Source organism: Entamoeba invadens, assembly GCF_000330505.1.
Source record: "Entamoeba invadens IP1 unplaced genomic scaffold scaff_1105074725543, whole genome shotgun sequence".
NCBI classification, from domain to species: domain Eukaryota; phylum Evosea; order Mastigamoebida; family Endamoebidae; genus Entamoeba; species Entamoeba invadens.
The window spans coordinates 16,994-37,983 of record NW_004191832.1 but is presented as its reverse complement, the minus strand read 5'-3'; the positions used below and the strand labels follow the sequence as shown (position 1 = coordinate 37,983).

The following is a 20,990-nucleotide window of genomic DNA, read 5'->3' as shown; positions in this document are numbered from 1 at the left end:
AATTGTCATACAAAAAGTTTCAGAAATGAAAGAAAGTGATCAACAAAAAGTGATTCACAAAGAAGAAGAAAAAGAAAAGTGTTATATTGGGCGGTTGGATTCCTATTTATGTTGTGACTTTGTCGAATTGAACAATTGTGAAATTTTCTTTATCGAAACGAATTGTAACAACATCAAATTCAATAACAATATTTTGAGATATGTGCAGATGGAAAATTCAAATTCTGTTGAAATTAACAAAACCAATTTGTATAAGAATATCAAAATACCGGATTTTGTATTTATGAAACATTTCGAATTTTGTTCGCGTTTACTTTCCATTCGTAATTCTGTGATTTTATCTTCTACTCAAGAAAAATTGACAATTTGTGACACAGAGTTTTCTCAATTTGTCAACACAGAAATGTTGGGATATAAACATCTCTTTCTTAACACCACAAGTGTTGTTTTTGACAAAGGGAAGCCACAAGTTTTGCATTATGGTGGAAATTGCGTTATTGGAACAATTCCAAAATATTCGGTGCACATTGACGGACAACTTGAACGTGTAGAAATAGGGAGTGCAAAGTCATTATCATTTTATTGTAATAAAGGTGATAAAATTACTATTTACGATATTGGAAAATCAGTGACACAAAATTTGAATAATTTAAAAAAACACAAAGAAGTCTATCATAATTTTGTAACAAACAAATCAAAAGTTAATTTAAACATTTTGACGGACAAATTTGTTGTAACAAAAAACGAAAGTGATAAATTCCCAATTTTAATTGGCCGATGTGGCCGAATTGAAACTGAAATAAATTATCAAATAAATAGTGGGTTCTTTTATGACAAAATTAAATGCATAAATAAAGCTACTATTTTGTTGGAATCTTTTAAATATTGGGCGAATGATGCCAATTTTTCACAAATAGAAGTGAAAGAAATTGCATTCAAAAATACATTTTTGTATTCGAAAGTTTACAATTATTTTGAAATTGCAAATTGTGTTAAAAAAGTCGACTTACAAAATATTTCAGTGAAAGAAATACGTGGCGGAGATGTCGGTCTTAAAGTTAAAAATGCTGATAAGAATTTTATTGGCTTTATCAAAAGAGTGGGCAACAAAAAATCACATGTTTTTAGGGAAAAGTGCACAACTGTTATTTGTGAAGAAAGTGTAGAGCAAATTGTGATTGGAAATTGCAAAAATCTTGTTGATCTTTACCTTAGCAAAAGTGTAAAAAGAGTACATGTTCAATTTTGCCCTCTTTTTGTAACAATTTTTGGTGGTACTGAAAATGTCAATGTGTTTGTACGAAATTGTCAAAATTATGAATAACTTTTTTATGATTTTTTATGTTGTAAAGTTTATACAATTTTTTCATTATAAACATGTTTACGCCAATTAAATAAATAAAGTTTCTTAACACTAAAAATAACACCCTTTTTTTAATTGATCTGTTATTACTGGGATATTAATTCAATTTTAGATGATTTTTTTGTTTGTGTATTGTTTATGCATATAATATAAACTTCAGAAACTGTTTTTTATGTAATAAACTATAGATTTCCCAATTTTTAGACCTCTTGAATTTTGTTCAATGTAATTTAAGGTGTTAAGCAAGCTTTATGTGAAAACTCACCTTTTGCTTTTTCTTATTTATATTAAAACAATAAAACCAAATACTAACAATTTTTTTATATTTTTATTGATAAAATAAATAAAAAGAAAAGTTTTTAAAAAAATTTCATAAAAAGTCTTTAAATAACGTGTCTTCTTATCCTCCAAAACTTCTTCCTGCAAACCCACTTCTTTTCGCGGCAATTGTCTTCTGTATGACATCACAAATGCTTTCTTTGTCAATATCTCCAATAGCAAATGTGAGACACGACTCATTAAAATTGTTCACAATTTCTGGGAAGTACCGATTATTTTTTTTGTCAGTGTTATAAAAGACAAGTGCGACCAAATTTTGCACCAAAAAATGGTACCTTTCCCATTCCCCAAAGTGCGTATCGTCCGGGTCTTCAGTCGCGGGAATAAAACTGTAATAATATTGTACGAGATGAAAGATGTCACCTTCTTGGAATTTATTTGTGGTGCAATCAATAAGTATCACATAGATGTTATAATCAGACTTCCTCCCTTGGTTTGATGGATAATAGTCTTGATGTGGTGGTAAATCTACCTTACTCCCCGCCACAACGATGTCTTCTTTAATACCATTAACAATGATATCAGTAGTATAAACAGACTCTGTAGTTGTTTCTCGAAGTGCTTGTTTGTTTGGAATTGTCTTAAGTGCTTGAAGTCCTGCTAACCCCTGGAAAATAATCTTCATTTGTTGGGTTGCAATCCTTTCTTGAAGTGTCATACTTTTAATTGGCTTAGTGCTAACAGGTCTACCAACGGATGGTGTTTCCCCCATAAATATTTATCGAGTGATGAATATTTAAATTTGATTTTATATTGAAACTTTACCGTTTTGATATTATTTAAAACATTGACCAGTTTTTCCTGTTTTTCTTTACAATTTTTTTTAATTTGGAAATGTTTTTTAAATGTTAAAATAAAATTTAAAACAGAATTAATTTTTTTAAAAATAACTTAACCATTAAAAATGTTGAAAAAAAAATTAATAAAAAAATTAATAAATTTCTCTTAACACTTAAAATAACGCCCTTATTTTTTTTTGGCCTATTTTTACAGAGATATTACAGTAGGAGGAAATATGGGGATGCTCGAAAAAGGAGGATGCTCGTAACTATTGGTCAATTTCAATTAAATAATAATAAAATAACTATTAATTTTAATATAAATTATTAATCAAAAAATTAATAAAATGAAAAAACCAAAATAAATTTATATTAATTATTTATTATTAATAATATTAAATTAATTAATATTTAGATTAGCATCCCCCTTTTTCTCAGCATCCCACTTTTTCCGTTAACTGTAATTCAAATTTTGATGATTTTCTTTTTTTTGGCTTGTGTATAGTTTATGCACATAAAATAAACTCTAAAAAAACGGAAATTTATTTAATAAACTCGAGATTTCCCAGATTTTTAGACCACTTGAATTTTGTTCAATGTTATTAAAAGTGTTAATAATTTAAAGCAATGCCACCAAAAGGTATGTTTTTATTGGAAGTGAATTTCATTTAAACAATGGGAAGATTTTTTAACCCAAAAAATTCAAAATTATTTTGATAATTACCATTTTTAATATAAGTGCCGTAATTATTTATTAATTAAATGCAATCATTAGTAAAATATTATAAATCATAAACCTGCGAGTAGTAAATATATTATATAAATAATTATAATTAGTAGTAATTATTTTATTTTTTTAAACTAAAACTAGTAATAATTATTATTAATGTTAATAATTAAAAATATTAATAAACAATAAATATAATGCTTTAAAAACTGGGATATATACGTTATTTTATAATCTAATAATTTAATCAAATAAAACTATAATATATAGTAAACAATATGCTGATAATAAACCTCTGTACATTAGTAAATAATAGTTATATTATTATTTAATAAAAAATACAAAAATTGAAATTATTCCATAAAAATAAATGTTTTTGTTTCAATTTGCTATAGAAAAAAAAATTATTATATTAATAGTTTTTTTCAATTTGTAAATTCCAAGAATAACGAATTTTCTTAAAACATGACAAGTGCCCGCAAATTTATACAATTTTAGACTGATGAAGGCGGTTTTTAATAATAATGAAAATATTGCCATTTTTATATAAATTTATAAAACAAAACAATAAATTTAGTGTGGTCATTACACCTTATGCCAATTTTTCATAAAAAATTATAATTAAAATAAACTAGTTGTTTAATTTGAAAAAAAAGCTCTTTGTTCTTTTTAATAAAAAAATATTAAACTTTATAAAGATTATAATTCATTTTAAATTATTTGTAATAATATACATAAGACTTAGTTATTATAAATTAAAAATAAACAATTCACTGTCAAACAAATTCTAAATAATAAAAAAGAAAACAAAAATGAATTTCTCTCAAAAGTTTACACATTTTGAAAACTCCATCTACAAAATATTTACAACATAGATCACACGAGGAGTAAGGAAATGCATTGTGTCAAGAATACGTGAGTGATAAAAATAGAGAAGTAATTTCTATTGAAACAGACTTGAGTACAGATCTTGGTGGAAGTAGCAAATACTTAGAAGAGGAAAAAAATATCTAAGGACTGAAGAGGAGAAAGGTTCCTAGACAACATTAATTGGAATAGGGCGAATCGATCCTAAAAGACGGATGTAGATTTAGTAGAACTGAGCTTAAAAAGCGTTTACGCATGAAAAGGAAAAAGACTAAAAGTTCTTTATAAATAGTCAAAAAGTCAAAAAAAGACTGAGAAAGTGGTAACAGGTGATGAACTTTGGTATGGGGTATGACGGTAGCGACAAGAGATCTCTTTTCTTGTTAACACGGAGGAATGGGTATTTGAATAGAGTCCATGAGGTATGACTGTTATACCCATGAAAGAAACGGAGCGGTTTCACATTCTTTAAACAACTATATCAAAACTTTATGAAATGAACCAAAAAATACAAATGTGATAAGAACAAGAAGTTGTGCATAATTAATTGACTCGTTATAATATTTTTGTTTGCTAAACATTGCAAAGAAGTCTAAAAGAATAAAAGAATATGAAAAAAGTAATCTTTAATGTTTTTGAACTTTTTTACATTTTTTATTGGTCATTTTTATGTTGCTATTTTTGCCTTCTTTATTTTTGTAACTGACGTTGTATATTTATCGTTGAAGGTTTATCAAATAACATTTCTATAAACCTTAAAATGTTATTTGTTTTTTGAATTAATTTATTTCCACCACCACATTTAAAATTTTGATGGGTTGGAACAAAATTTTCAAAATTCACTTCCAATAAAAAATTTTTTGGTGGCACTGTTTAAAGTCTAAGTATTTACACTTGTTTACCGCCACAAAACAATAATAACCATAATTAGGCAAAAAAATTATAATAAATATATATAAGTTGTATCTTATTATTCTATAATAAAACATTTATAATAATACCAAAAACCTTTCACCAAATAAGTAAATTGAATTTACTCTGAATCAGACGATTTACTCTTCTCGTCTTCATTTTCAACAGCAGCGGGCTGTTGTACTTCTTGTTGTGGATCAACAGGAGCGTTTTGAGCTGGTGGTGGCATATCCTTCTTTTCTGCTTCTGTACTGAGAGCGTATCTAATATCTTCTCCCCACGATTCGATGATCTTCAAGACATCAGAGAATGTTGGTCTTTCCTCCGGATTTTGTTTCCAGCATTTCGTAGTCAAGTCCCAATAGTTCTCTGGGACGCCTGCTGGTTTATCGAGTCTCTTCCCTTCAATAACGAACTGAGGGATCATCCATGGTTGATTAAATCTTTCATCATTTTCAAATGCGTTCTTTTCAATATACGTCTCGTACAACACAATACCAAACGCATAGACATCTACCGGGTAGCTATAGTCCGACGTGTTCTGTAAGCACTCTGGCGCCATATAAGTTGGTGTTCCAATCCCTTGTGACAACGCTTTCGACTGCAAGCTTCTCTCCGAGATGTTTCTGCACGTCCCAAAGTCCGTTAATTTCGCGCAGACTGGTGAGTGTGGGTTCAACGAAAACACCAATAAATTCTCTCCTTTAACATCTCTATGCAGAACTTCATTTTGATGCAAATACGCAAGTCCAACTGCCATGTCGTCTAACATTTTCACCTTCAATTGATAACTCACTGGGTTCTTTCCCCACATCTTACTCAATGATCCATACTCAGCGTATTCAGTCACAATCGCAATCTCTCCTTCTGTATAAACTGCTCCAATCAACTCAACAACGCAGTTCTGTCGCAACTGCGTCATCATCGAAACTTCATGATTAAACTCCTTCTCTTGTTCTTGTGTCAAATTCCTCGCCTTCATCTTCTTAATCGCAACATCTCTCACTCGGTATGTCCCTCTAAACACCATCCCAAACGCTCCTTCACCAATTGGTGGCATAATCGGCTTCAACTCAGTGTGGTCCAATTTCAGTGACAAATCAGACTCTATCACAATCGTGAACTTCGCCGTTTCCTTATTATTATCATCAATATCCATCGCTGAGATACCAATATTATCACTCACAGACGTCGTACACAGCATCTTGATCTTAAAAGTGACTGGAATAGCTGTCCCAGCCTTCAGTGTCGCACTCATCGGTTCAATATTCAAGTCATACTTATGGCTCGGTGTAAAGTGGAACTCAAAGTAGTATTGACTTTTCGACATATTCGCAAGATTCACCGTTTCAGTGTACTCAGTATCTACTATAGCCTTCGTCTTCGAAAGCCCAAAGGTCAACTCCCACTTGTCCGTCTTCAACGGGAACTTCTCGTTATCCGCCCCAAGCAATAACAACTCCAAATCACTCCCAACGTGGAACGGTTTAATAGCAGCTGTCTCCGCCTTCACACTCTTCACTCTTCTCCACCAGATGATTCCAATAATAATTACAAAGATGATGATAATAATAATAACACCAACAATTATTAATGGAATGATCAACGCCCAATTCGTCTTCGAACACGACGTCTCGCCCGCGTCTAAATTATACCCTTCGGCACATACATCACACTTAGTACCTTTGCAGATCTCACAATTCTTAAGCTCGGTACACGGCGCACACTTCCCATCCTTCACATATGTCCTATTGTCCAGACATAACGTGCAAACAGGATACCCAACCGTTGGGTCGTTCTCATCAGTGCTCTTAAACTCACACAATTCACACTCGACTGGACACTCAGTACAGTTCGTCTGCGTCGGGTCTTCTCGATTGATATAATACCCATCATTACACGTCTCACACCCATTCGGACCAGCGGTACACGTCATATTGATTTCCCATCGTGACGTGCACAAGTGGTCTTTGCCATCGGCTTGATCCGCCTTCGACATGAAATAATCGCCATCACAAGACAAACACGCGTCACTCGTTTTACATGTCCCACACGTGATATTACACGAAATGCATTCCTGCGAGTCTCCTCCTTGAATGAAGAACCCGGGTCGACATTCGGTACAGTACCCCATTTCTTCGTGTCAATAACAATTCTATATTAATATAATAATTTTTGTATAAATTATAGTATAATTAAATGTATAGTAATTAAATGGTATAATTATAGTATTTTCATAATTCTATAATTATTATATTATAAATTATAGTTAAATAAAAATTGTAGTTTTGGAATAGTAAATATATTATTAAAATAAAGCTATATAAATTGTGTTCATAAGGACGTCTAATATGTAAAGAACAAACCCGTTTTGAAACAATCTTTCCCTTTAGGAACACAGGCGTAATAACTTCCAATAGCCGTTTTGTTTTCATCATAAATTGTTGTATTTTCCAAAACAAAGTCAGTAATACAAGCGCTGCAATGCGTTGGTTCGCCTTCACACAACTTACAATTGCCTTCACACTGTTTACAATTTTGTTCTCCGGGAGGTACATAATACCCAAGAGCTGTGTCGTTCTCAGTCGAGGTCAAGTTGTTCTTGCACTCTTTACACCCGGCCTGATCAGCAAGATTACAATTATCGTCCATTTTAATACACTCGGAGGTATTTGTCTTAAAGAAGTATGTCGGAGCACAAGACAAACAATGTGTTGGTTCTGAAACACATGTGCCACACGTTGAGGAGCATTGCTTGCATTTATATGATGAATCAAAGTAATAGCCCTCGACACATTCAAGACATCCATACGTTTTACTTCCTTCTTTGCAGTTTAATTCACTGTTATCTTTACATTTCCCATCGTCCATCGTTTTATCTTCTGAACAGATACTACAGAAGTTGTTGCCAGTATCATCCAAATAACATACATCACACCCTTCATCACAAGGAGCACAGTTGCCCTTTTCAAGTCGGAAACCGGGAAGGCACAACTCGCAGTGATCGGATTTGAGTCCGGTTGTTGGATCACAGTTGACAATATCGTCACACGTGTCTGGATCAGAAGCTGTTGGGTTATCTTTCTTGTTCAGAAGTTTGTTGTTTTTGCATTGGTAACAGTTGTAACTTTCAGTGCAAAGGGCGCAATCGTCTTTACATGGTTGACAGTTCTTTGTTTCAATGTTAAAGTACTTTCCAGCATCACATCTCCCACATTCTTCGTCGTTGGCTTGCTGAGTGCAGTCGATACATCTTGTTTCGTCAGTGGAGAGGTACAATTGAGTGCCATTGGTCTCATCAGTTCCGCATTGGTAACAGACTTGGTCGTTGCAGTAATTACAGCCAGCCACACAACCAATACATTCATTGTTGTGAAGATAGTATTTTATATTACATCTAATGCAAGCGCCATTCTCCATTTCAGCACAATTTGCGACATCTTGATTTGCAACACAGACAAGGGAAGGAATTCCAGTCGCATCATTTGGTTGAAGTTCCAAGTGGTGAGAAGGGTCACACTCAACACAGTGATTTTCTGATATTCTGTTTGTGCAACCAGTTTCGTCTGCAGCACTTAGACAGATAGTTAATAGGTATAGTAAGAAAAGCATACTAATTCAAGTTTTCTTCTCTTTTTATTTTTGGATTGGTCAAAATTAAGAAACAAAAACGTGTGTTTTGCTTAAATATTGTTTTGTATGTAATATAGTTGTTTTATTATTTATTTATAGTTATTTGCTATTTTTCCTTTTCTTTGTTCATGTACAGATAAGTTAGGAAAGATTCAAAAACACTCCGAGAATTTAGACGTGTGCAGAAGGTCGATTATATAGTATCATTTAATTGTTTTAACTATTATTTTTTGTCTATTTTTCGTTCTTTTTTTGGAAAGTTCTTTTTGAAGGTTTGTGGTAAATTATTATTTATTAATAAATTTTAATAAAATATTAGTTTATGACTTGTTTCCCAAATGTGTACCAAAATGTTGATTATAAATATATTTTATTTGTTATTTGTAAAAACAATTATAAAAATAATAAACAACTATCATGATTATTATAACTATTATATAATTTAATTAAAAAAACAGTTTTGGGCAGTTTTAAATATACACAAAAAAATCAATACTATTTTTTATTAAATAATATTAAACTTTAACTAAAATGAAATGGATTATTAAAATCATGTGTTACAAAAAATTATTATTTTTTTTATAAATTATTTTTTTTTACTTCTTTAATAACTATAAAATATAAATTATAATTAATTATATTAAATTAATAATATAATATATTTTAAATAATTATAATATTAGTATGATTATTATATTACATTAACTTATACTTTTAAAAAAATAAAGTCCCATAATTCAATTAATAAAAGTATTATTATATTAATTTTAAAATTCAATCTTATTATTATCAGATTTTAGGATTTCTATTATTAGACAATGGAAATAAAATATTTGATAAGAAATTTGTTGAATTGTCACTTATTTGTCATACAAATAAGACACTAATACAATGTATAGTTATATTATTTTTTAGTTTCTATTAATCTAAAAATTAATTAATATATTGACTTATCAATTGTTATTGCTTGAATTTGAGTGTTTTTCCCAATTAATTTTTTGATGGTGTTATTTGATGTTGTTGACCAATTAATAATTTCTTTGACTCTTCCCGTCGCAACTACTTTCCCATTATCTCGTAATAAAAAAGTTCCTAATTTTGGAAATTTTTCAAAAGTCTCGATACATAAAGGCCTTAATGGTATTATAGAAACCACTGCTGATTCGCCACAGTGTACTTCTGTAACACTCCCACTTTCAACCTCTTTTGTATCTTTCTTTTCCACAGCCTTCATTTCGACTATTTTACACTGCATTTGGACTAAAGCTCCATTGAAAAGTGGCATGTACCCTACTTTGATACTTCTCTGATCAACGACTTGAATTTGAGCTTCAAATCTTTCGCACCGGACTGCCGGACTATTAATATCTGAAATGATGTCTCCAACATGAAAGTCCAAATGAGTTGCATACAGCAGATTAACACCAACAAAATCTCTTCCTTTTCCTTCAAATAAGCTCTCATGGTGCATCTCAATACTTCTACATTGTGCCGACACGCCACTTGGTGACACTATTAATTTACTCTGTTCTTGTAAAATACCACTCTCGACCATTCCAACACAGACGCACCCAATTCCACTGATTCTATAAGAGTCTTCAACAGTCACCCGAAGTGGCTTCTTGTCATTTAAACTTCTCTCGGGGACTTGTAATGCGTCGATCTCTTCAAGAAGGGGTTTACTCTTCTTTACTGCCCAAGGCATTTTCAATGATAAAGTCGACAAGTTTTCTCCTTCAAATCCGTCGACTGGAATAAATTTGATTTTGTGAACATCAAAATTAAGAAGACTCAAAACGTCAGTAACAAACGCTTGAACTTCGTCGAAGCGACTTTCTGAGTAATCCACTTCACTCATCTTTGTTATAACAACAGCAAAGACATCAACAAGAAAGGTCTTGAAAAGAATCAACTTTTCTCGTATTGCGTCTTTTTGTTCGTCTAAATTCTGTAACGCTGAAAGCACAAGAAGACCATAGTCACCCTTCTGAATACCACGAATACAATTTTTAATAAGACGGTTTTGTCCGGGAGTGTCAGTGTATGAGACACGAAATTTGTTGGTGTTGATAACCCAAGTACTTGGTACTATAGATCTCTGTTGACTTCTTTCAGTCTGCTGAGACTCGGGAATAAAAGCATATTCACATTTAGATAACCCCATAGACTCTGAAATGCTTTTAAAACGTTCTATGGTACGCTTGTCAACACCACCAAGTTGGTAGATAAAATGACCAAAAAGAGTACTCTTCCCACTGTGATATGGACCAGCAACACTGATGTTAATATGTGGCTTGTAATTACTCATTCGATTTGTATTCATTTCGATTTTTATCATTTAAATATTATTTGTCAAGACTCAAAAAGTTTGAAGTTTCAAACTAGTTTTAAAATTTAAAATAAAATTTAAGTTGAATGTTTTATATCGATATGTCTTTAAAAATATTACCTGATATGGAACAAGATGTTCGATTGGAACTTTGGTTTCTACTATTTATTAATAATTTTTATACCATTATAAAAATTTTAATTAAAACTGGACTTTTACGATCATTTATTATAATAAATAATTATTTTATATATTATAATTATAATATAAATAGTATTTAAATAATTTGTCGAAACCTTAGTACCAGATCTGTTCACATTTTTTGATATTTAAACTTTTTTATTGATGCGTTTTTTTAATTCAAAAAAAAATAAATATCTATATTTTGGGAAATAGATTTAATAAGATTGAAATTTCCCGATTTTTGAACCACTTTTCATTTTGTTGAAAGTTAAAAAAAGTGTTAATTTAAAATATTAACAAAAAAGAACTATATATTATAATAATACAATAAATAAAATACTTATTTATTATAGTAATAATGATATAAATATAGTATTTATATCATATTAGTTTTTTAATTAATACAAAATAACTATAACTTCTAGCAACATTTGGAGAAGATCTCCACACTTTTATCACTTTACTTAAGTGACATATTTTGAAAACAAAACTTATTAAAATGCTAATGTATACACTTGACAGTTACACAATAATGATCGTATCGAAGTACTTTGATTCGATCAACGATTTCATCAACTTAGTATTTGTTAGTAAGAAGTTTAAAGACACTATAGCCAAGTTTCATTACAATCCAATACCCCTCACTTCAAAGACAATTGATTACTTCACACACTTAGAAACGTTTTATCTCTATGATTCCACCAATGATAATTTTGGTCATTTAATTCTATCAAAGAACGACGTCTTTAACCCAATTAAGACGTTTTATCAAATTGAAGTGCTTTTTACAGTTGACTATGAAACTTTCATGCTCAATACCAAGAGAAACATCAATTTCAAAAGTGTGTGTTACACTCAAGACAACCGACAGAGTTATGGCACACAAATTCCTTCTGATATCAATTTCGTTGGCGATTACTGTTATATGAAAGAATTAAATCTTCCTTCGATCACCATTCCCAACAACGTCTATTCCCTCAACAAATTCTGTTTCTATAATTGTTACGCACTGAGTTCGGTGGTCATCTCGGAGTCCGTCAAATTTCTTGGGGAAGGGTGCTTCTGCTATTGTTTCTCGTTACATTCAATCAACATGCCAAGCACTTTATTATACATTGGAGACAACTGTTTCTCCTTTTGTGATTCACTTGAAAAGATCGAAATTCCAAATTCCACCACTTTTATTGGGAGTGGAAGTTTCAATGGATGTTCCTCTTTACTTGAAATAAGTCTTCCAGACAACACGAGGAAAATTGGAGAAGGAACTTTCATGGAATGTCTGACACTGAAGAACTTCGTTGTTCCCAAGAACGTCGATTACATAGGCGAGTCGTGTTTTGGAAATTGCACGTCGTTAACAGACATCAAGTTGAATGACAATTTAAAAACAATTGGAAAGAGCTGTTTTGAGTATTGTTCGAGTATTAGTGACATCAAAATTCCATGCGGAGTCAGTGAAATTGGAGAGACTTGCTTCAATGGGTGTTGTCATTTAAGAGTCGTAAAACTACCAAAAAGCGTGACAAAAATTGGAAGTAATGGGTTTGAAAGCTTCACCCAAGTAGTGTATCAATAATTTATTTAATTTAAAGTTTTTTTAATTTTAATCTTTTTGAGTTCAAAACGTCAAACTTTTTTTTATTAACTGTTTTTAAAATGGTTTGAAAGTTCTTTTGGTTTGTCATTAACACTAATTGTATCATTTTTAATAAATATTTACTTATAACAATAGAATTGATTAAGTTTTTGTCTAACCATGAATCAATAAATAATTAAGTTCCTTCACTTTTTATATAAAAAGAAGAACAAACGATCACTTTAATTTGACAACACAACATTTTTTGTGTTTATTATTGTTGATTAAATGTTTATATTTTTAATTCATTTCAATAATAAACAACAATCAATAATTATGATCTTAAATAGTAATTTATTTTTAGAAATTTACCCATAACTTAATATAACAAAATATGGAACAAATGAACACGTTGCCTAGAATGGAATGTCCTTCACAATATCATCAAAACATTTTTATACCATCTGATGCGGTTTCAGACTTAAGAGATTCTTTAACTCTCATTCAGTCTACTTATTTTGGAATGGGAGAGTATGGGAGAGAAAACAACGAGAAAATTGTAGGGCTCTTTTTCTTATGTTTGAGCTTTCTATTTTTCTTTGTTATTTCAGTTTGGTTCATTGAATCACAGAGGATGAAATCTATTGTTTTGTATTGATTGGCAGTTTTAAAAATAATTTGATATATTAAATTTAAATAATTAACAATTAATGGTTTTTAAATTTGTTTCGTATCACCAGAAATCTATTTTAAAAAAATTGATATTAAATTTTTAAAATTCATAATTTTTTGTTGATTGTATTCATAAACAAATCAGTATATTTCAACCAAAATACATTGAATAGAGTTAGTCTGATCTGTTTTCTTGTTGTTTTTAAGCAATAATAATTGTATCTTATCGAAAATATGTTTGAAATATAAAAGAGTTTGTTTGTTCTAGTTTCATTTTCAATTTTTTGGATTTTTAGTTAATTCCCGATATTTTGAACTATTATTAGTGAATTTAATAATAAAAAGAACACTGATTAAAATCAACTCAAGTTATAATATTATTAAAAAATGAACGATTGTATTCTTCAAATGATGTTATTTTTATATGTTGTATTATAATAATTAACTGAACAAAACTTATTGAATTATTTCTTCGGTTGATACACAACTAAAAATGAACTTTTTGATAATGTAGACGACCTTATAGCAACCAATCCATCTCTTTTTAGATCGTGACAAATTCCCATGTATCTTTTTGACAACACCAATATAACATTCTTTTCTGTTACTTCATCAATAACATTGTTTAATTCAATTAATTCGTTAACCTTTGGTTCACTAATTGAATTAAAACTATTAATTATACCAATTTGTTCTGTTGATATTTTGTATCGATTGAGAAATACGTTTCCTTCTTGTTTTCTTTCTTTTTCAATGTGGTTTTTCTTTGTTGTCAAATTGACTTGGGGATCAATCAAAATGGCTATATCAACAAAATTTCTATGAACTGCTATATCAAGTGGAGACCTTTGATATATTTTATCTCTATCATTCACCATCTTCTCTGTGACCAAATCACCATATTTGTGTCGAACAAAGTCAATCAAATATTTTGAAATAAGTATATGTCCTGCATTTACAGAATAATAGAACGAATTCCACCCTTCAACGTCTTTTATTGTTGGATCAGCGTTAAATTTTTTACATAGTAATTTGACTGTATTGAAATGTCCAGACCGGGTAGCATAATGTAATGGGGTACTTAAATCATTATAATATCCTCCATATGCCCATCGGATTCTCTTATTGATATCTATGGATGGATTGGAAGTCATCACTTTATTTATATAATCATCATCACCAATATCACTCGAAATAAGAAGAACTTTGTTATCGTCGTAATCATCACAATTCAACATCTTTTTTTATTTTTAGTCATTTTTTTATTTTTTTGGTTATTAAAATAATATCATTATTTTTTTTATATTAAAGGTTACATCTAATTTAGGGATGTCGAAACGGTTTCCTAAACGATTTTTTGTTTATTTCTGAAACAAACAATTTTAGTATGTTTTAAAACATGAATAAAAAAGTTTGTGAAACAATTTCAGTTTTTGAAATTGTTTTAAAAATAAATAATACCTGTTGGGTTTTCAAACACCGTGTTTTAAAACTACTTGTTTCCAAAACAAATGTTTCTCAAACTTTATATTTTAATTGTGTTGTAAAATGACATTTTCAAACAAAATTTAATTTCAAAATATTTTATTTTTATTATTGTAATTGTTTAAACAAATTATACTAATAATGTCAAAATTATTTTTTTTAATTTTTATTCAAAATTTACTTTTTAATACGTCATTAGTCATTTTTTTAATTAAAACAATTAACAAACGAGCATTGTATAACCAATAATTGATCCAAATGATTATTTGAATAAAATATGACATTTTTATCATTTATTAAAAGATACAATAAAATACGTCACATAGTCGATCCATTAGCTAAGAAAAATGTCAAATAGTCATTCATACAAACACGACAATAATAACAACATTATACTCGTTACAATCAAAAAATAATATTTTTTTTGAAAAAAATACTAAATATTTTATACCATCATTTAAACCCAATCTTTTTTATCTCTTACATTTATGTTTAATTCCAAGCATGATCAACATTACATTGAAAAGTTAAATTAGTTGTTTTTGCATCACACTATTCGGTTTGTTTTAATTGAAAATAACAAAATAAAATTAACATTTCCAATTTTTAAATAATAAAAATATTAAAACTTGAAATACACTATTCTTTTGTATATTTCAGCAACCATAAAGTTTAGGTTAAAAACTTATTGTTATAATTATGTTAATGTTTTGAATTTGTTACCAAACTGTCATGACTTAATTTAAATTAATTAATTAAATAATTAATATATAAAACATGTTTTTGATTACTAAAATATAAATTCTAATAATATCAATTTATTATTATTAATGTTTTTTTTCAAATGTTGTAATATCATCAAAAATTATTTAATAATGTATAAATATTACTGTTATTGTTAATATAAATTATACTTATGTTTTTGTGTTTGTTTTGATTGATAAAAAATAACAAAATCAAGTATTATTTTAATTTGGTTTACGTTTTATGTAGTCTTTATTTTTCAATTTATATTTAAATGATGTGAATTTAAAAAAACATTAAAATATTAACAATTTTTTATAATTATATATTAATTTTAATAAATTAAATAAAAACTTACATAAAATAACATTTAATACCAATTTACAATGCAAATTTGCATTGAAAAGTTGTATTTAAATAAATATTTTATATAAATAATGGATTTATAATCACGCGTTTTAAGTTAAATAACGATTTGTTATTTTAACAGCACATAATTATACAAATTATATATACAACAAATTACATTATTTTTAAAAGTATCACACTTTTCATTTAAACCATATTTACATTTTAAAAAAAGAATTTTTTATATTATAAAACTTAATAATTTTATTTTTTAAAAACAAAAAAATATGATAAATTATTTTAATTATTTAATTATTCCAGTATCATACTTGTGCTACAATTTTCTATTCCAACCAATTCTTTCAGATTCTTTTTTCTTGTATAAGTATAAATGAGACACATTTTTTCTAAATGAGTAGGAAGTAATTTATTCCTATTAGTTGTTGTGTAATTTCCAGCCAAAGAAAACAACCTTTCGGAAGGTGTGCTTGCACATAAAATAGATGCATGATCTACTCCAAGTTTTGAAAGAGCAGGCAAGTATATTTCTTTGTTTTTCCAATATGTCGCAAAATCGTTGAAATTGTCATTTTCAAGAGGTTCATTTTCATATCTCATCATTTGTGACAATACATCAATATTTGTATTTGTCTTATTTCGAAGAGTTACAGAATATCTCAATTTTGGTGTTGCTTCATTTTGTGACAATTCTTGTGTTTGGGGAACAATTGATTTTTCTTCAATATAAGATTTGATTAACATCCTTATTTCATCAACCTCTTCAGTGTTAAATACCGACAATTTTACTACAGGATTAAGGTAATTTGCTAACATCACTTTTGGATCTTTTCTTAAATTGTACTCCCCCTCATAGAAATAAAAATTTAATGATTTGATTACATTATTTAAAAATTCAATTTTCGTTTTAGTCAAATCAAATTCAAAATGTTCTTCGTAATCGAAATTTACATTTTTAAGTTGTTTTGTGGTATAATTCAAACAGTAATCTGGGGTGTATTCTTCATCTCCAATTGTTAAAGTAAGTTTCGTTTCTTCGATAATTTCATTTGTGTTTTTGTTGGATTCCATTAAATCAATTAAATCCATTTTAAGTTGTTCAATTTCAACATACAAATAAAATAATGTTGGTATTTTTTCGGATGATAAAAAATCACTGGTATTTTTAATAGAATTCATTACATTTCCAACGAAACCAAGAATTTCAAAATCACTTTGTGAAAAAGTGTGATTTGCAATAAACAATTCTTTTTCTTTTTTGTTTTTTATTGATTTTGAACGTTCTATAAACAACCGGTTTATTTCTTCACCACTCGAAATTACACTTTCTATCATTCCAATCTTTGTAAACCATCTAATTTCTATATCAGTAATCAATCTTTTATACTCCTTGTGTTCTTCTTCAAAAATGTTCTTTAATGAAGAAAAAAGAGTTGAACTTTTTTTGATCTTTTTCACAACCCTTTTGGCTTTTTTGAGTACACTATTAACTGACAATGTATCTGTGGTTGATTTTTTAATTGCAAGATTTAATTTGTGGCATGAACAACCGATTGATTTTAGTCCTGCAGCTTCCACCGCACTAACAATATTTTTAGCATTATCACTAATAACAACAAAATCTCCAAACTTTTCCAATGACCAATTTTCAATGCAATTGAGAAGAAAGATGGAAATATTTGTTGTTGTATGTACATGTAAAAATTCAGTAAGTTGTAGAACACGAGACGTTATTTCTCCATTTTTATAAAAGTGAATAGTGAAACTGTAAAAACTCAATTGAGTTTTTGATGTCCAACCATCGACTGTAGCACATATTCCATCTTTAATTTCATGTATTTCGTCTTTGATTTCTTCTTTGTATTTTTCATAAATTTCTTCAATTCTTGTTGTAACACTTTGTCGACTGGGGACAACATATTCTTGATCAACCATTTTCATTATTAATTTGAATGGTTCCATTTCGACAATAGAAATGGGTATTCCTGGATAAACACACAAATGGGTTAAAAGTGAGTCCAAATTTTTATGTGTAATATTCCAATCACGATATCCTCTATTATATAAACTTCTTTCGGATGTCTGTGTGTCCATATTAATATGATGATTGTGAATTAAATGATTTCGCATATTTGTAGTTACTAGTTTGTTAGTACAAGCAAAAGAACAGCGACAATCACCAACTTGACATTGATATTTAAGAATACCATGGGCCCTCAAAAAGTTCTTGTTTTTCTTTCTTTTTACGTGTTTATTTTTATTTTTTGTGTTGCATTTTTGAAATATTTCATCGTATTTGTATCTTTTGATGATATTTTCAACTGGTTTATTGTCAACCATTTGTATTTCAACTTCAACCAATGAACAGTTTGACCAAAATGGTCCAATAGCTTGAGCTTTATCATCTATTATTTCTTCCATGATTAATATTGTTTAATTATCGAGTTTATATATATTTACATTTCGAATATTTTGTATGTTGAAATTGTTTTCGAAAACAAATAAATACTTTAAAATTGATTTGTTAAGATTTTGATTTCAATATATATATAACAATAATAAAAATAAATAAATAAATTATTAACATTAGTTTTTATCATTGTTTGAAAATGTCATTTTACAACACAATTAAATAATAATGTTTGAGAAACCGTTGTTTTAAAAACAAGTAGTTTCAAAACACGGTGTTTGAAAACGAAACAGGTATTATTTATTTTATAACAATTTCAAAAACTGAAATTGTTTCACAAACTTTTTTATTCGTGTTTTAAAACATACTAAAATTGTTTGTTTCAGAAATAAACTAAGTTAAAACACAATTTTGAAAACAAGAAATATTTCACAAACATTTGAAAATTTCTCAGTTTTGAAAACTGTTTCGACATCCCTACATCTAATGGTGTTTTTTTTATTAATTAGCATTTTATATTAATAATAACATATAACTCAAAAACATATTACCAACACGTCAAATAACTATGGAAATATCTTATCAATTACAGTGAAAATACGTTTCAAAATGATGGGAAAATAGTTTAAAAATGACAGATTTTATTTTAAAAGGACAAGATTTTTAATAAAAAGGATGAAAATCATAAAAAGTGATGGAGATTTGTTTTAAAAAGGACAGGTATTTTTATTGAAAAGGACAGGATTTTTGATAAAAAGGACGAATTTCGAAAGAAATGATGATTTTCATGAAAAAGGATAGGAATTTATTATAAAAAGGATGGGATTTTTGTTAAAAGGATGGATTTCAAGAAAATGTGACAGCCATTTTTTTGAAAAAGGATAACATTTTTAACAAAAAGGATCGATTTTTTAATAAAATATAATTTATTTCCGACATTTTCCCGATTTTACACATAAAAACACAAACAATTTAGAATATCATAAACTTGTTTCAAAAATAGGTGTATAAATCAATAATCAAATTAAAATAAAAAAGGATTTACATTATTTTGATCTCAATCTTAATAATTGATTTAAATGTCTCAGTTTTTAACATTCATCGACGCTAGAGACCCAATAGCAAAGAACGATTTTATAGATAATCCACCACTTATCCAATGGAATGAACAACAGCGCCAGGTTGAATCTAAAACACCTTTCATTCTTCCCCAAGCTACTAAAAGAAAAAGGGGAAGACCCAAAACTCGGTCAGAATCAATAAACCAAACCAAAAGACCTTATCACAAAGTAACAATACAAAACAAGTTTGATATGATTAAACTTTTTAGAGTTTATGGGGACACTAAAGACGATGTGTTTTATAGTGGAGAACTTGGTATTAAAATCAAGGCCGTCAAAAATATGTTAGTCAAATTAAGAAATGGTAATTCAATTTTACCAAAAGACCACTACAAGAAAAAAAGCAGAGTAATTCCTTTTCAGCATTTGGTAAAGAAATTAATTGAAAAAGACTCAACATCTTCACTCAAATGTATCTGATCAAACATCCAAAAAGTGTTGGTAAATGCCAATGTAACAACAGTCGAAGAAGTCACAGAAATTACACAAGAACAATTTGAATTGGGGTATAACAACAATTCTCCAACTCAAATATCACAAGAAGCATTGGATACAATCGACAAAATGATTCCTTCAATAAGCGCGATTAGAAACTTCATGAAAGGAAAACTGGTATAGATGAGGGCAGAACTCTGCCCGTTTTAAGTTTCAAAAGGGAAACTCCACGAGGCGCAGTTGCAAACACTAACGAAAACAAAGAGAAAAGAATCGTCGCGATCGAAGAATTGGTTGGTCAGATGCACTCGGGAAAAACCTGGGTTTGCATTGATGAATCCTCTTGGCGTATTGCTTGCACTGCGGTTTACGGATGGAGTCCAATCGGTGAAAAACTCTTCGTGACAAAGGCAAAAAACGGACAAAGACTATCTGCTTTGTGTTCAATAGACTACACAGGAATGGGAACAACTTTTTTGGTTGCAGGAAAAAGTGATGAAGAGGTCTTCAATAGATATTTTATGGAATTGATGAAACACTATGACGACAACAACATTTCAGCAGTGTTTTGGTGTGACAATTGTACTATACACAACCATTTGAGGGAACTTGTTACTAACACTCATCATTCAATTGTTTATAATGCAGCTTATAGTCCTGAACTCAACCCAATCGAAACTGTATTTGGGTTTTGGAAAAGGCGTGTAGAAAATGACATACGTATTTGGACTGGCCTTGGCGATCTTCTTGAAAAAATCAAAGATGGATTTATTTCAATTCAACCGGCTGAAGTAATAGCGTCTAAGGAGAGATGTCGCAATGAAATTTGGGCAAAAGCATATGAAAGAAAAGACTTGTAATTCTAAATTGTTTGTGTTTTATGTGTAAAATCGGGAAAATGTCGGAAATAAATTATATTTTATTAAAAAAATCGATCCTTTTTGTTAAAAATGTTATCCTTTTTCAAAAAAATGGCTGTCACATTTTCTTGAAATCCATCCTTTTAACAAAAATCCCATCCTTTTTATAATAAATTCCTATCCTTTTTC

General features: G+C 29.1%; 4 protein-coding genes across 4 annotated transcripts; 1 reads left to right on the top strand and 3 right to left on the bottom strand.

Moving 5' to 3' along the window:
• Positions 1–1,763: 1,763 nt before the first annotated feature.
• EIN_281130 (hypothetical protein) lies at positions 1,764–2,414 on the bottom strand (the record flags this gene model as incomplete). Its single annotated transcript, XM_004185050.1, has 1 exon — positions 1,764–2,414. One exon carries the CDS (start codon positions 2,412–2,414, stop codon positions 1,764–1,766), a length of 651 nt encoding a protein of 216 aa, XP_004185098.1.
• Positions 2,415–5,108: 2,694 nt separating this feature from the next.
• On the bottom strand, positions 5,109–8,599 carry EIN_281120 (hypothetical protein; the record flags this gene model as incomplete). Its single annotated transcript, XM_004185049.1, has 2 exons — positions 5,109–7,123; positions 7,354–8,599. 2 exons carry the CDS (start codon positions 8,597–8,599, stop codon positions 5,109–5,111), a joined length of 3,261 nt encoding a protein of 1,086 aa, XP_004185097.1.
• A 958-nt stretch (positions 8,600–9,557) lies between these two features.
• EIN_281110 (elongation factor 1-alpha, putative) lies at positions 9,558–10,943 on the bottom strand (the record flags this gene model as incomplete). Its single annotated transcript, XM_004185048.1, has 1 exon — positions 9,558–10,943. The coding sequence occupies one exon, from the start codon at positions 10,941–10,943 to the stop codon at positions 9,558–9,560; it is 1,386 nt and encodes a 461-aa protein (XP_004185096.1).
• A 694-nt stretch (positions 10,944–11,637) lies between these two features.
• Positions 11,638–12,708, top strand: EIN_281100 (hypothetical protein; the record flags this gene model as incomplete). The annotated part of the gene is made up of 1 exon (XM_004185047.1): positions 11,638–12,708. The coding sequence occupies one exon, from the start codon at positions 11,638–11,640 to the stop codon at positions 12,706–12,708; it is 1,071 nt and encodes a 356-aa protein (XP_004185095.1).
• Between the last annotated feature and the right edge of the window lie 8,282 nt (positions 12,709–20,990).